This window comes from Hypanus sabinus, chromosome 8 (genome assembly GCF_030144855.1).
Source record: "Hypanus sabinus isolate sHypSab1 chromosome 8, sHypSab1.hap1, whole genome shotgun sequence".
Lineage (NCBI taxonomy): Eukaryota > Metazoa > Chordata > Chondrichthyes > Myliobatiformes > Dasyatidae > Hypanus > Hypanus sabinus.
The window spans coordinates 58,914,815-58,929,894 of NC_082713.1; the positions used below are offsets into that span (position 1 = coordinate 58,914,815).

At 41.8% G+C, this 15,080-nt stretch overlaps 1 protein-coding gene across 4 annotated transcripts in view; it reads right to left on the minus strand.

Annotated features, from left to right (window-relative positions):
• Positions 1 to 13,521, minus strand: part of LOC132398202 (transmembrane protein 33-like) — a 133,267-nt gene extending 119,746 nt beyond the window's left edge. For 2 of the 4 annotated variants that reach the window (XM_059977295.1, XM_059977293.1), the window contains exons 1-2: positions 13,441 to 13,521; positions 1,266 to 1,381 (exon numbers count right to left, since the gene is read on the minus strand). In XM_059977295.1, the coding sequence (XP_059833278.1) occupies positions 1,266 to 1,336 (71 nt within the window). In that variant the 5' untranslated portion in view covers positions 1,337 to 1,381; positions 13,441 to 13,521. Of the gene's footprint in view, positions 1 to 1,265; positions 1,382 to 13,421 lie in introns of all 4 variants that reach the window. The other 2 variants (XM_059977296.1, XM_059977294.1) reach the window with 1 other exon arrangement.
• Positions 13,522 to 15,080: the final 1,559 nt, after the last annotated feature.

Below are 15,080 nucleotides of genomic sequence, written 5' to 3' on the forward strand. Positions count from 1 at the left end.
AGTTACACACAGATCTACATGACTTTCTAAAGAGCATGCAATAGGCATAGATTACAGATTTCATGATCAATTGACTAGTTTGAAGCTCTGCAGTCCTTTGCCATTATTTGATATAAATTCTGGAAATTCTCACACTAAGTTCGGTATGAAATAGATTAAAAAATTATGCACTCAAATCCACTGTGAATTATCCTAGCTTATTTAGTGAGAACCTAATTAATTGAAACCTATTGAATGTTGAAAGGCCTCAACAGAGTGGATGTGGAGAGGACATTTCCTATGGTGGGAGAGTTCAGGACCAGAAGACACAGCCTCTAGAGAGAGACATCATTTTAAAACGGGAGTGGAGAAGGAATTTCTTGAGCCACAGATCGGTGAATCTGTGAAATTTGTTGCCACAGGTGGCTGTGGAGACTAAGCCTTTACATATATTTAAGGCAGAGGTTGATAGATTCTTGACTGGTCAGGGCATGAAGGAATACAAGAAGAAGGCAGGAGACTGGGGCTGAGAGGTAAAATAGATCAGCCATGCAGACTCGATGGGCTAAATGGCCTAATTCTGCTCCTAAATCTTATGGTCTAACCTTCCTGCTGCTAACAGTTAAAAGTAACCACATGCTAAAAAAAATTATTGGATTGCAGTATGTGTAGTGCTAATTTGAAAGGTATATGGGATACTTAGATCAGCAATATATAAAAAAAACTCTTAAATCCCACTTGGAGTCAACTCACAACATTATCTAGGTAAACCAATAAAACTATTTCAAAGACACAAATGAGATAGTCTTGTACTTAAATTGATTTTCACATACTTCTGAACAAAATTTCTATGGATCTCAAGTTATAGAGCTTTCACAAAAGAACACAAATTAATCTTGCAATAAATTTATTTCAAATGTAAACACTAATACAATTAAAAAGCAATTTGACATGTAACTAATATATCATTGCTGCAATTCTACCTGATTATATTTATTTGTTTAAATAATCTCAAGAAGTATTCTCGATGACACTACATTATCTAGTTAAAATGATGAACAAAGTGCAAGCTAGCCTCATCAGTGAGAAATAATAAAATATGCTGATAACGTCAAGGCAAATCCCCCTCCAATTTTCAAGATGAGTTATCTAAATAATAGGGCAACTAAAAGACATAAATACAAAAAAATTCCCATTTTTAAAGACTCAGCATTTTTGTCTTGGAAGCTTAGCACTGAAGAACAGAATCATAACCACACATTATATCAAAATAAGCAGATGCTTACCGAAACTGATGGACTTGCTTTAGCACCATGACCAAATCCAGAAGCTGCAATTGTGTTGGGAGCAACTCCATCCTGGGTTATTTTATGTGATTCCTGATCTGCCATCTCAATGTTCTCTGATTTGAAACAAAAGCACATTTCTCATTGAGTCACAAAATACAATGCATGTCACCTTGCTTATACTTGACATGAATTACATAGATAATTGCCTCAAACACATTCACAGATGTCTTGTTTCTCAGATGTCATGGAAAGGAAGGTCCACTTCAAACACAGCAGCAGCCTACGAATCCAATACAACATTCATCACAACTTCCAAGTGAGCCAGCCTTTACTGCTTCCAGTGCTCCCAATGAGGCCTCCTCTACACCAGTGAGACCAGACGGAAACTGGGAGATCGATTTGTTGAGCACTTGCATTCCATCACCACAGCTATCAGATGCTCCTGGTTGATAGCCATTTTAATTTTGATCTCCATTCCCATACCATCGTACCCAGTTTTAGCACTTTCTACAGCCAGGGCAAGGCTAAGTGCAAAACAAAGGAACAGCACTTCATATTCTATAACCTAAAAGCATGAACGCTGAAATCTCAATTAAGTTTGTAACACATACGCTGCCTTACACAAAGCCATGATGACAGTACCAATTAGTCCATGCCTTGCCAAATGTGCACAAGTCCTATGCATAAGAACCTTCTCAAATAGATTCCCAACCACAAATGAGAAATTCGCCCTAAAGCTTGTGGGATTATCTCCATTTCCTTCTTGAACAAATGAACACGACAGTTACTTTCCAGTCCTCTGGGACCTCAGCTATTTGCTAGTGTGGATGGAATGATCTTTGTCAAGGACCCTGCAATTTCCTCTCTTGGCTATTTCAATAACCTGGGATAAATCCTTTCACACTTTGGTAACTGACTACCTCTGAATGCTCTTCAAGAGACCCAGCATCTTCACTTTGCTTTCAAGATGTCCTAGCATATTAGTACGTCCTACACTGATCTCACTTAACTCCTCTTTGGTGAATAGTGACTACAAAGTACTTGCTTAGTACCTCACACATATTCTCCAATTCCAAGCATAAACTCCCTTATTTGCACTTAAATGCTCCTACCCTCTTCCCTAGTTAATCTCTTATTTTTAATGAAAAATGCCTTGAAATTCTCTTTAATCAGCATTGCAAGAGCATTCGCAGGCGACCCTTTTGAGTTCTTTCCTGCTTTCCAAGGTCCTCTGCTGATTTTAAGTTCCAAAAAATTATACACACTTCCTTCTTAACTGAATTTGTAACTGGTCGTCTGAGGCCCCCTTAGCTTGCCAGTCTTGTGCTTCCTAGAATATACTGGTCCTGAACATTGATTAGCTGGTCTTTAGACAACTCACCCATGTCAGATGGGGACTTGCCCCAACAGCTGCGCCCTCCTAATTCTCCATAGCTCCTATCCAATTAAGTGGTAGTTTGTGCTAGTGTGGCAAAGTCCAGCAAAGCCCAGACTTACACTTATTTATGACTATCTTAAAACTTCAGGAGTGGTCATCGCTGTTCCCGAAGTGCTTTCCACCTAAAGGCTTGTCACCTAGCTTTCTCTTTTCACAAAACCAGGTCCATTTATTTCATTTTAAAAACTACTTAACTCAAGAAATTGGGTAAAGGACTAAACCACCTCGCTCCTAAAATTTACCCCACCATTCAATAGGAACGTAGTTAATCTGTCCAACTTGACATCTGTGCCTATTTCCGTAGCCCAGAATTCCTCAAATTTTAGAATATAGGACATAAAAATCTACAGTATATTGCAGGCCCTTTGGCTCACAATGTTGTGCTGACCACATAACCAACTCTAGGAACTTCCTAGAATTTCGCTACCACATAGTCTATTTTTCTAAGCTCCGTGTACCTAGCTAAGAGTCCCTTGGAAGACCCTATTGTATCCGCCTCTACAACAGTCGCTGGAAATGCATTCCACGCACCCACCACTCTGTGTGAAAAACTTACCCTGACATTCCCTGTGTACCTACTTCCAAGCACCTTAAAACTATGTCCCCTTGTGTTAGCCATTTCAAGTCTGAGAAAAAGATTCTGGCTATCCACATGATAAATGCCTCTCCTTATTTTATACACTTCTATCAGGTTACCTCTCATCCTCCATTGCTCCAAGGAGAAAAGGCCAAGTTCACTCAAACTATTCTCATAAGGTATGCTCTCCAATCCAGGCAACATCCTTGTAAATCTCCTCTGCATTCTCTGTATAGCATCCACATTCTTCCTGTAGTGAAGTGACCAGAACTGAAGACAGTTCTTCAAGTGGGGTCTAATGAAAATTTTATATAACTGTAACATTACATCACAGCTCTTGAACTCAATCCCACAGTTGATGAAGGCCAATACACCATATGCCTTCAGGCCCATGGCCAACAGGAAATTTGCAAGATGTCCAACCTGTGGTGGGATAGGAAAGCTGAAGAGGTGCAACGCTTCGCCGACATCAACAACTCAGAGCTGCTCTTCAACTCCATCAGGATGATCTTTGGCCCCTCAAGATCTGGCTCATCTCCACTACTGTCCGCTGATGGCACCACACTGCCAAAGGACAAAGAGAGCATCCAACACAGATGGAAAGAGCATTTCAGCCAGCAACTGAACCGCCCTTCATCAGTCGACCAGTCTGCTCTGGACCAAATTCCCCAACAGCCTATTCACGAGGTACTAGATGATCCTCCCTCGATAGATGAAGTCAAGAAGGCTATCACGCAGATGAGCGGTGGCAAGGCGCCTGGCAAGGATGGAATACCTGCTGAACTGTACAAGGCACTCAGCAAGGATCACTTGAGGCTTTCCACAGCATCCTGGCTAGCATTTGGGAAGAAGAAGAGATGCCCCCTGACCTCAGAGACACAATGAAAATCACCCTCTATAAAAATAAAGGTTCAAGGACCGACTGGGGAACTACAGAGGCATTTCATTATTTTCCATTGCCGGAAAATTCCTCGCCCGCATCATCCTCAACAGACTGACTCTAACAGAGTCAGAAGTGAACCTTCGCGAGTCGTAATGCGGCATTCGTCCCGAACGCAGCACTACTGACATGATCTTCACAGTGAGACAGATACATACTTGGAACAGAACATGACATTACACTCTGCCTTCATTGATGTGACGAAGGCGTTTGACACGGTCAACAGAAACGCACTGTGGATCATCCTTAGAAAGCTTGGCTGCCCGCAGAAATTCACTACATTCACCCACTTGCTCCATGATGACATGACAGAAGTATTCTCAGGTGGTTCCCCATCTGAGACTTTCAACACCTCAAATGACATGAAGCAAGGGTGTGTTCTAACACCAGTGTTCTTCAAACTCTTCTTCACCCGAATGCTAAAGCATGCTGTTAAGGACCTAGACCTGGGTATTTACATAAGATATCACCTACACGGATCGATGTTTGACCTGAGATGCCTTGCTGCAAAGACCAGAACGTTGAGGAGGCTCATCACTGAAGCTCTGTTTGCTGATGACTGTGCCCCCATGGCCCACCAGAAGAACCACCTGCAGATGATTGTTGACAATTCCCCACAGCCTCAAAGCTGTTTAGCCTGACAGTCAGCCTCGGTAAGACAGAAGTTCTCCTACAACCTGCACCAAACAGTCACCTCCTCAGCCATGCATCACCATCGACGGCACTGTCCTGAAGCACGTGGAGAACTTCTAGTATCTAGGAAGCACCATATCCAGTGACGGATCCCTTGACAAAGAGATCATAGCAAGGATCCAGAGAGCCAGCCAGGCACTCGGGAAACTCTGTGTTAAAGTTCTGGAGCACAAGGACGTTCAGCCTTCAACCAGGCTCAGGGAGTAGAAGGCTGTGGTCCTCACCTCTCTCCTGTACGGCTGCGAAACCTGGACCCTTTACTGCAGGCACATCAAACAGCTGGAGCATTTTCACATGTGCCCTCTGCGGTCAATCATGAGGATTCGATGGCAGGACCGACCGAATCATGAACCAGGAAGTCCTTGACAGAGCCAACAGCACAAGCATTGAGACAAGCATCCTCCATGTCCAAGTATGCTAGACTGGCCATGTAATCCGCATGGGTGAAACAGCAGTCCCCAGGCAGCTGCTCTACGGTGAGCTTGAGCATGGCAGTCAGAATCAGGGCCGCCCCAAAAAAAGATACAAAGACAATTTGAAATCGTACATCAATTGGGCAGACTCCTAGCCTCGATAACTTGAGGGGTCCGCAGCTGACAGGGCAGCTTGGCACGCCCTGACCTGGAAAGCTGCATCTGACTTTGAGGATGACCAGAATCAGCACCTTGCAGCAGCACGAGACCGACGCCACAAAGCTGAGTATGCACCTGTTCCAACAACCACCATTCCATGTCCAACCTGCAACTGCATGTGTGCTTCGGCCTACAGCCTCCGAAGCCACATGCGTATCCACAGATGACTGCACAATGTTTGGTCTTCCTCGGAACCCGAGAGACAACCACCACCACAACCTGCGCAGCAGCTCTGTGTGTCCTAGGGACACAGACCCCAAGATCTCGCAGATCCTCCACACTGCCAAGAGTCTTACCATCAATATTATATTCTGCCTTCAAATTTGACCTACTGAAATGAACCACTTCACACTTATCTGGGTTGAACTCCATCTGCCACTTCTCAACCAAGTTCTACTAATGTTCTGCTGTAACGTCTGACATCCCTTCAGACTATTCACAACACTTCCAACTTTTGTGTCATTAGCAAACTTACTAACCCACCCCTCTACTTCTTCATCCAGGTCATTTATAGAAATCACAAAGAGGAGAGGTCCCAGAACAGATCCTTACGGAACACCACTAGTCACCATCCTCCATGCAGAATACAAACCTTCTACAACCATCCTTTACTTTCTATGGGCAAGCCAATTCAGGATCCACAAATCAAAGTCTCCTTTGATCCCATGCCTCATTACTTTCTGAATGAACTTTGCATGGAGAAACTTATCAAATGCCTTACTGAGATCCATACAGACTACACCCACTGCTCTACCTTCATCAATGCGTTTTCAAAGATTTATAATATGAGCAAACCTGAACAACCCTGCACAGCGGAGAATTCCAGAGATCCCACTCAGCTCTGAGTCTCTGTAAGTAACCATTTGTTAACTTTCACAAAATATTTTTATTTTTTCCTAATTCACTGAAAAAAAGCTAGACCACAAAACAGACTTCTTTTTCATTCAATTTTGGGTGCAGAACTCCATTAGTAAGGCATGCATTCATTGCCAATTTCCATTTCCCCTTGAACTGAATAGCTTACTAAGCCATTTAACAATTAATCATATTGGTGGATCATGAGGCGCATTTAGGGCTACTGGTTAATGATACTAAATCCCTTTCTTGAATTACCACAATCTATATCGATAATTCAGTATTGAAGGATTGCCATTTTCTAAATGAAACTTGAAACACAGACCTTTTACGCTGTGTCAGTTGGAGAAAAAAAGATCCAATACTTAGACAGCAAGTACCCCAAGGCCTTGAAACAGTGCTAGGCTTAAACAAATTAAAACAAAAAAATGCTCAAGTTGCAATACAAGCAAAACCAGTTATTTGTGCATGAAGAATATCTAAAAATATAAAACTCAGGAGGTTTTATGTCCGCAAAAAGGTTAGTAATTATGAACAAAGATGACCAAACTGAAAACTGATTTGGAACACAGGCCTGAAGCAGGTCACTAAGTCCCTCAAAACTTTTCTTCCATTGAGTGAAATCAGCACAGATTTATGACAAAAAATCATATGCTCAATTTTTCTCTACATTGCTTAGCAAATATGGTTAATCCCAGAATCTCTAAGTAAAAATACCCATCTCATTTCAAAGTAAGTTTTGAGGGGGAATTAAGTTGATACCCATAACAAAAATGAAGTTCAGCACAATTAGAAATGAACCCATGATACACTGAAAAGGTGGTCTCAATAATCCAATTATTTTCCTATTACTGTTTGTTATACTTCAAAGACTGGTAAATGTGTATTTCTCTCCTCCCCAAGTTATTAATGACAAATCTGCAGTGCGGACAGTCCTTTGTTAGTTAGCCATGTGTCAGCACCATTACAACTGATCTACAGAAATGATTTCAGTGCTAAGATGCTTAATGGTAATTCCTCTCTACATCAGCAGATATCTACATTTGGGCACCGCAGGAAGTAAAAATAAATCACCAAGATTTCATAATGTATGACAAATACTTAATAATTGTTTTTTTAAATACACCCACTCATACAGGAAGACCAGAAGACCATAAGATATAGTAGAATTAAGCCATTTGGCCCATTGAGTCTGCTCCGCAATTTCATCATGGTTGATCCAATTTTCCTCTCAGCTCCAATCTCCTGCCTTCTTCCCGATTCCCTTCATGCCCTGACCAGTCAAGAATCTATCAACCTCTGCCTTAAATATACATAAATGCTTGGCTTCCACAGCGGACTATGGCAAAAAAAAATAACACAGATTCATCACTCTCTGACTAAAGAAATTCCTCCTCATCTCTGTTCTAAGAGGACACCCCTCTATTCTGAAATTGTGTCCTTTGGTCTTAGACTCCCCCACCATTGGAAACATTCTCTTAACACCCACTCTATCAAGGCCTTTCACCATTCAATAGATTTCAATTAGGTTACCTCTCATTTTTCTGATTTCCAGAAAATACAGGCCCATAGCCATCAAACGCTCTTCATATGGGAAGCTATTCAATCCTGGAATCATTTTCGTGAAACTCCTTTGAACCCTCGCCAGTGTCAGCATATCCTTTCCAAGATGAGGGGCCCAAAACTGCTCACAATGCTCCAAGTGAGGCCTTACCAGTGCTTTATAAAGTCTCAACACTACATCCTTGCTTTTATATCCTAGGCCTCTTGAAATGAATGTTAACATTGTATTTGTCTTTCTCACCACAGACTCAATCTGCAAATTATCTTTTAGGGAATCCTGCACAAGGACTCCCAAGTCCCTTTCCACCTCAGTATTTTGTATTTTCTCTCCATTTAGAAAATAGTCAACCCTTTCATTTCTTCTACCAAAGTGCATGACCACACACTTACCGACACTGTATTCCATCTGCCATTTCTTTGCCCATTCTCCTAATCTGTCTCAGTCCTTCTGCAGCCTCTCTACTGTCACCTTAAAACTACTTGCCCCTCCACCTATCTCTATATCATCTGCAAACTTTGCAACAAAACCATTAATTCTATCACCCAAATCATTGACATATAACATAAAAAGAATCAGTCCTAACACAGACCCCTGTGGAACATCACTAGTCACCGGCAGCCAACCAGAAACGGCTCCCTTTATTCCCACTCTTTGCTTCCTGCCAATCACCCATTGCTTTATTCATGCTAGAATCTTTCTTGTAATACCATGGGATCATAGCTTGTTAAGCAGCCTCATGTGTGGCACCTTATCAAAGGCCTTCTGAAAATTCAAGTATACAACATCAACCAATTCCCAATTGTCTATCCTGCTTGCTACTTCTTTAAAGAATTCCAACAGATTTGTCAGATAAGATTTTGCCTTCAGGAAACCATGTTAACCACAGCCTATTTTATCATGTGCCTCTAAGTACCCCGAGACTTCATCCTTAACAATGGACATCAACATCTTCCCAACCGCTGAGGTCAGACTAACTGGCCTATTGTTTCCTTTCTTCTGCCTCTCTCCCTTCTTGCAGAGTGGAGTGACATTTGCAATTTTCAGTCCTCCATTCTTGGAAGTTCATTGCTAATGTCTCCACGATCTTTTCAGCCCCCTTGTTCAGAACTCTGGGGTGTACACTTTCTGGTTCAGGTACCTTATCTACCTTCAGACCCTTCACTTTCCCCAAAAACCTACTCTTCAGTTACGGTAACTTCACACACTTCATGATCCCGACACCTGGAACATCCAGACACATACTGCTTGTGTCTTCCACCATTAAGACTGATGCAAAATATGTGTTTTGTTTGTCCACCATTTATTTGTCCCCAATTACTGCCTCTCCAGCATCATTTATCAGTGGTCTGATATCTACTTTCACCTCTCTTTTATATTTTATGTACCTGAGGAAACTTTTGGTATCCTCTTTAATATTATTGGCAAGCTTTCTTTCATATTCCACCTTTATCTTCCTAATGATTTTTTTTTTAGTTGGTTTTTAAAAGCCTCCCAATCTTCTAATTTCCCACTAATTTTTGATCTATTGTCTGCCCACTCTTTGGCTTTTATGTTGGCTTTGACTTCTCTTGTTATCCGCAGTTGTGTCATCTTTCCTTTAGAATTCTCTTTGGGATATATATATTCTGGGCTTTCTGAATTGCTTTCAGGAAATCCAGCCATTGATACTCTGCTGTCATCTCTTCCAGTCTTCTTTTCCAACTCTTCTCTGTAATTCCCTATACTCCACTGTAGTATCTGACTTTAGCTTCTCCTTCTCAAATTTCAGGGTGAATTCGATCATGTTTATTTTACCTTAGCTCTCTAATCAATTCTGGTTCATTGCACAACACCCATCCAGAACAACTGATCCTCTGGTGAGCTCTAGAAGCCAACAATGTCCTTCTCTATTAGTTTAATTTCACTTGGTAGTGAAGTACAAATCCTGAATGAAAGTGTTGGAAACAATCAGCAGAACAGGTAGAATCTGTAGAAAGACAGCAGTTTACATTTTAGGTTGAATATTCCACGTCAACCTCAGTTTAAAAAAAGTATTTCTGACCTGTACTCCCTCAAATTTCAATTTATCATTAGTATATTGAAGGTACCACAAATTGCTGTTTCATCTAAGCTCATCTTCATAACAGAGGCAGCACAGCAGCATAGTGGTTAGGTTAAAACCATTACAGTGTCAGCAACTTGGTTCAATACTGCTACTGTCTGTAAGGAGTTTGCACATTTTCCATGTGACCACGTGGGCGTCTTCCAGGTACGTCAGTTTCCTCCAACGTTCCAAAGATGTATGGGTTATTTAACTGGTCACATGGGTGTAATTAGGTGGCACAGGCTCGTTGGTCTGAAAGGCTTATTAACCTGCTGTGTCGCTACATAAAAAAGACTATATGTTTATAATATTGCTCACAATATTGTTGAGTTATTACCTGGTAGGCGATATTTTTCACTTTACTTTGTTGAGCATAGAGCAGTACAGCACAGTATGGGCCCTTTGGCCCATGATCTTGTCCTGAACTTTTAACCTGCTCCAAGATCAATAGAACCATTTCGCCCACATAAACCCTAAGTTTTCTATCATCCACGCGCCTAAGAGGCTTCTAAATGCCCCTAATGGGTTTGCCTCTTTCACCAACCCTGGCTGCATTCCATGTACCATTCTCCGTGTAAAACACTTACCTCACCCATCTCCCCACATTTTGCTCCCGTCATCTTAAAATTATGCCCTCTTGTACTAGCCATTTCCACCTTGGGATAAGTCGCTAGCTGTCCACTCTATCTATGCCTCTTATCATCTTATATACCTCTACTAAGTCACCTCTCATGCTCCTTTCCCCAAAAAGAAAAAGTCCCAGCTCACTCAACCTATGACATGCTCTTTCAATTGGGCAGCACCTTGGTAAATCTCTTCTGCATTCTCTTGAAAACTTCCATATCCTTTCTGTAATGAGGCAACCAGAACTGAATGCAATATTCCATGTGAATACAATACTAGAACCTCAATTTCTTCAATCTCTTTATTATCATTGGTACTCTGAATAAACCTATTAACTCTTTTCTGATACCTTCCATTTAATTAAAGCTACAAAGTACTCCAATAGTCCATCACAAGATTTTTATTCCCATTTAACACACACAAAAAGCTGGTGGAATGCAGCAGGCCAGGCAGCATCTATAGGGAGAAGCACTGTCGACATTTTGGGCCCATTTGTCACTTTCTGTCCCCAGCTATTCTTATCTATGGCTTCAAAACTCTTAACTCTCCCACTATACTGCTCTGTTTGTGTGTGAAGTAGGAAATACACAATTCAGCAGTCAGCCAAACTCCACACAATAGGAATCAGCATATAGCACCCAAACTCCAGATGTTTTATTTGGCAGCACACACACATAAAATTGTGTATGAATAAAAAGATCATAGTTTACACTGGTACAAACAAATGAAAGACAACATAGGATTGTGCATCAGTCTGATGCAATAAACTCCACCAGAACAAAATGCCTGCCCTTCAAGTGATCCAACTGAATTTCAAATTTTGAGAATAAACGTCAGCAGGGCAATATATCAAAGTAAACGCCCAAACACATACCATTTGAAGAATTATTAAAAATATTTTTTTTTCTTACTACATAAAATGACATAGGAACCTCTTCTTCCCATCTACTATCAGATTTCTGAATGGTCCATGAGCCTATGAACACTACATTGTTATTCTTTCTTGTACCATTTATTAATTTTGAAGCTCAGTGGATCACAGTTGATTGGGACATATCAGGCCCAGTAACTTTTAGCCGATCTCATAGAAATAGTTAAAAATGTATAAAAAAAGACAAACTATCTTTTAATTAAGTAACAAATTATGTATTTAAATGAAATACAGAATTATTTTGAACACCACCAACACTACTATAAAACTTTATTAGTTTTTAATAGTTATCAACAGAGGAATTAATCCAGTGTATGCTGTCAGGTTCTTTTGATTGACTGTAAATGAACAAAATCAGTGCAGACTCTGACAGCAGATAATGGACTATCTTCAAACAATGCCTTCAATCATTGCATCCTCCAAAATCTTCCTTTTAATTGTAATATTCACAATGATTGTCAATACCTTCAAATTTTTCATGGTTTCTAACTTGTTGAAGTAGTGAAATAGTTTCATTTTCACTCCCGGCCATCTCTGTCATCTCCAGGTCTAAGAGCTTGAAACCACAGTGAGCAATACTGCTCCTGTTGCAGCCTGTCATTGGTGAGCTCTGACATAGATTGGGGCACGTTTTGCCAAGCACCTTCGCTCCTTCCTCCACAAAAGTTCAGATTTCCTGATGGCCACCTATTTCAATACTACTTGCCATTCACATTCTGACATACTGATCCATAATCTCCTTTACTGCCAGGTTGGAGGAGCAACACCTCATATTCCATCTGGGTAGCTGGCAATCTGATGGCATGAACATCAATTTTTCTGACTTCCGTTAACATCTCTCCCTCACCCACTCTCATTTTACATTCCTCATTCTGACTCCACTTCTCTTCTCCTCACACGGCCAGCACCCCTCTCTGATACCCCTTCTTTGTCCCATGGGCCACTCTTCTCTCCTATCCTTCATCCCTTTGCCTCTTTCTCCTATCATTTCCCAATTTCACACTTCATCCCCCTCACCTCCTTTCATCCATCATCTGCAAGCCTGTACTCCTGCTACTCCCCTATCTTACTCTGGTTTCTTCCCCCTTCCTTTATAGTTCTGAGAAAGGAGCTTGGTCCAAAATATCAACTGTTAGTTCCTCTCCATTGATGCTGCCTGGCCTGCTGAGTTCTTACAGCATTTTTTTTACTGAAGACTGAAGTGGCTACAAAATTAATGTACAATGAAAAAACGTTTCCTGTTCATGTGAGAAATCCCATCTACCTGGTACCAGATCTATATTTTGCAAAAATTGCCTACAATTATTTCAAGTGATGTTCCTGCTCTGGCTACTGAAGATCTCTGATTCTGTCAATATTACCATCTCCTTTTGGTCTTAACCTGTCCCATCATCAGCCAATCATTCGTCCACCCCAACATATTTTTCTTTTGTTCTTCTCCAGCTTTCAATGCATCGCATCTTTGCAACTTTATTTTTTGCCTGAAGTGTTAATTATTCCTGTCCTTATGATGCCAAGTGACCATCTGCTTTTTTACTGCCACTCAACTGCTGGGTACAGGGTAAACTAGTCACAATACCAATTCATTCGTACAGCTCCTTCAACCTGCGGGCAAGCATGTCAATAGTAATTTACACCCCAGGGGTGAGGGGTGCAGGGTGCAGCCAAATGCAACCGCTTCTCAGTCTTAAGGCCGTCTGGGTGAAGGCCACCTGATCACAGAGGAGTTGGAAGAAGCTGCTCCCTTGCGACCGACCGTACATGATAATACAATGAGTTCAGGTTAAGTTTGGCCTAGCCTCCTCCAGATACTTACATGCATTCGCCGAACTTACCGCAAACGCCTCACTTCCGGCCACTCTTGTCCGGAGAAAGATCGCCTCCCGAGCCGTCTACCGGCGTCTACTCAACCAAGCGCAATAAAACCCGCTGACTGATAAGCCGATTACCCACTCAGAATGTGGGTGGTGGGCGGCACCTTGGGGACATTGACCATTCAGAGCTGAGCAGGGATAAACCGGTTAGGTTGTCAGTTTGGCGGTGGGAGCAGCATTTCTGCGGATGGAGAATGGGACAATTCCAGGTGTTCGTCCAGTGCGAAGCAGCGCTCAGCGGAACAGAAAGCAACCATCACTATTAATGTGGCTATTGCGTTAGCAATCATGCGCAATGTTCTCCAAAATTCATATTTTAGGGAGAACTGGATGTCCCGCCATAGCATCAAAAATAATTTGATGATTACACAATGGCAGGATCTTGTGGGGAATTCCAGATTTTATTTTTTTGGTAAGATATTAGTTACGTTAATTCGCAATCAAATTACTGCAGAAGAAGGCCAACACTTTTCTGTAAGTGCAAAGGAAGGACAGAACTAACAGGTATAAGGGATACGGTGGATGCCAAGGAATACTGAGGGTCGTATTGTGGGAGGGAAGGGGGGAACATATGACAGCTGTGGGGAAGAAATGACAGGGAGGCTTGTCAGAAATATTAAAAATGTAGGGAGGTACTTAAAAATATATTTAGGAAAGCTGAGATATTAAAGTTTCAATCCCTTAATGCAGATGACCTCATTTCACCATGGATGGCCAGTCCCAAAACACTTTTATGCCTTATGAAGAAGGCCTTAAAGCTCTCCAGTTCTTTCTTGACAAAAGATCCAACCAGTTCTATTCCATCACCACCCTCAACTGTCTGGCAGAACTGGACAATTTCTTCTTCAGCTGCTCCAACTCAAGGGGTAGCCTTGGATACCCACATGAGCCCCATATATGCCTGTCTTTTCAGTGGAACAGTCCATATTCCAAGCCTACCCTGTTAATGCTCTCCAACTCTTTCTGTGCTACATTAATGAATGCATTGGTGCTGCTTCTTCAAGGATTGGAGTTTTCCTTACCCCACCATTGTTGCTGTCCTCAGACACAGCTCTATTTCTCAGACATGCGTGCTCATGCCATCTTATTGCCACCATAACAGGAACAGAGTTCCTCTTGTCCTCATGTGCCAACTGAACAGCCTGTGCATCCAACACATCATTCTCCACAACTTATGCCATCTTCAACAGGATCCAACCACATCTTCACCTCCCCCCTACTCTCAGCCTTCTGCGGGCAGCATTCCTTCTGTACTTCCTTTATCCATTTGTTCCTCCCCACTAATCTTTCTCCTGGCACAAATCTCTGCAAGTGACAGAAATGCTATACCTGCTGATTTACATTCTCCCTCACTTCCATTCTGGATCACAAACAATCCTTACAGGTGAAGCAACACTTCACCTATGAATCTGCTGGGATTGTACATTGTATCAGATGTTCCTGATACGGCCTCCTCTACATCGGCGAGAGCTGTTGTAAATTGGAGGTCACTTGGTTGAGCTCCTCCACTCCACCTGCCAAAATCAGTGTTTCCCAGTGGTCAACCATTTTAATTCCTATCCCCATCCCCATTCCAATATATTAGTCAATGACCCCCTCTT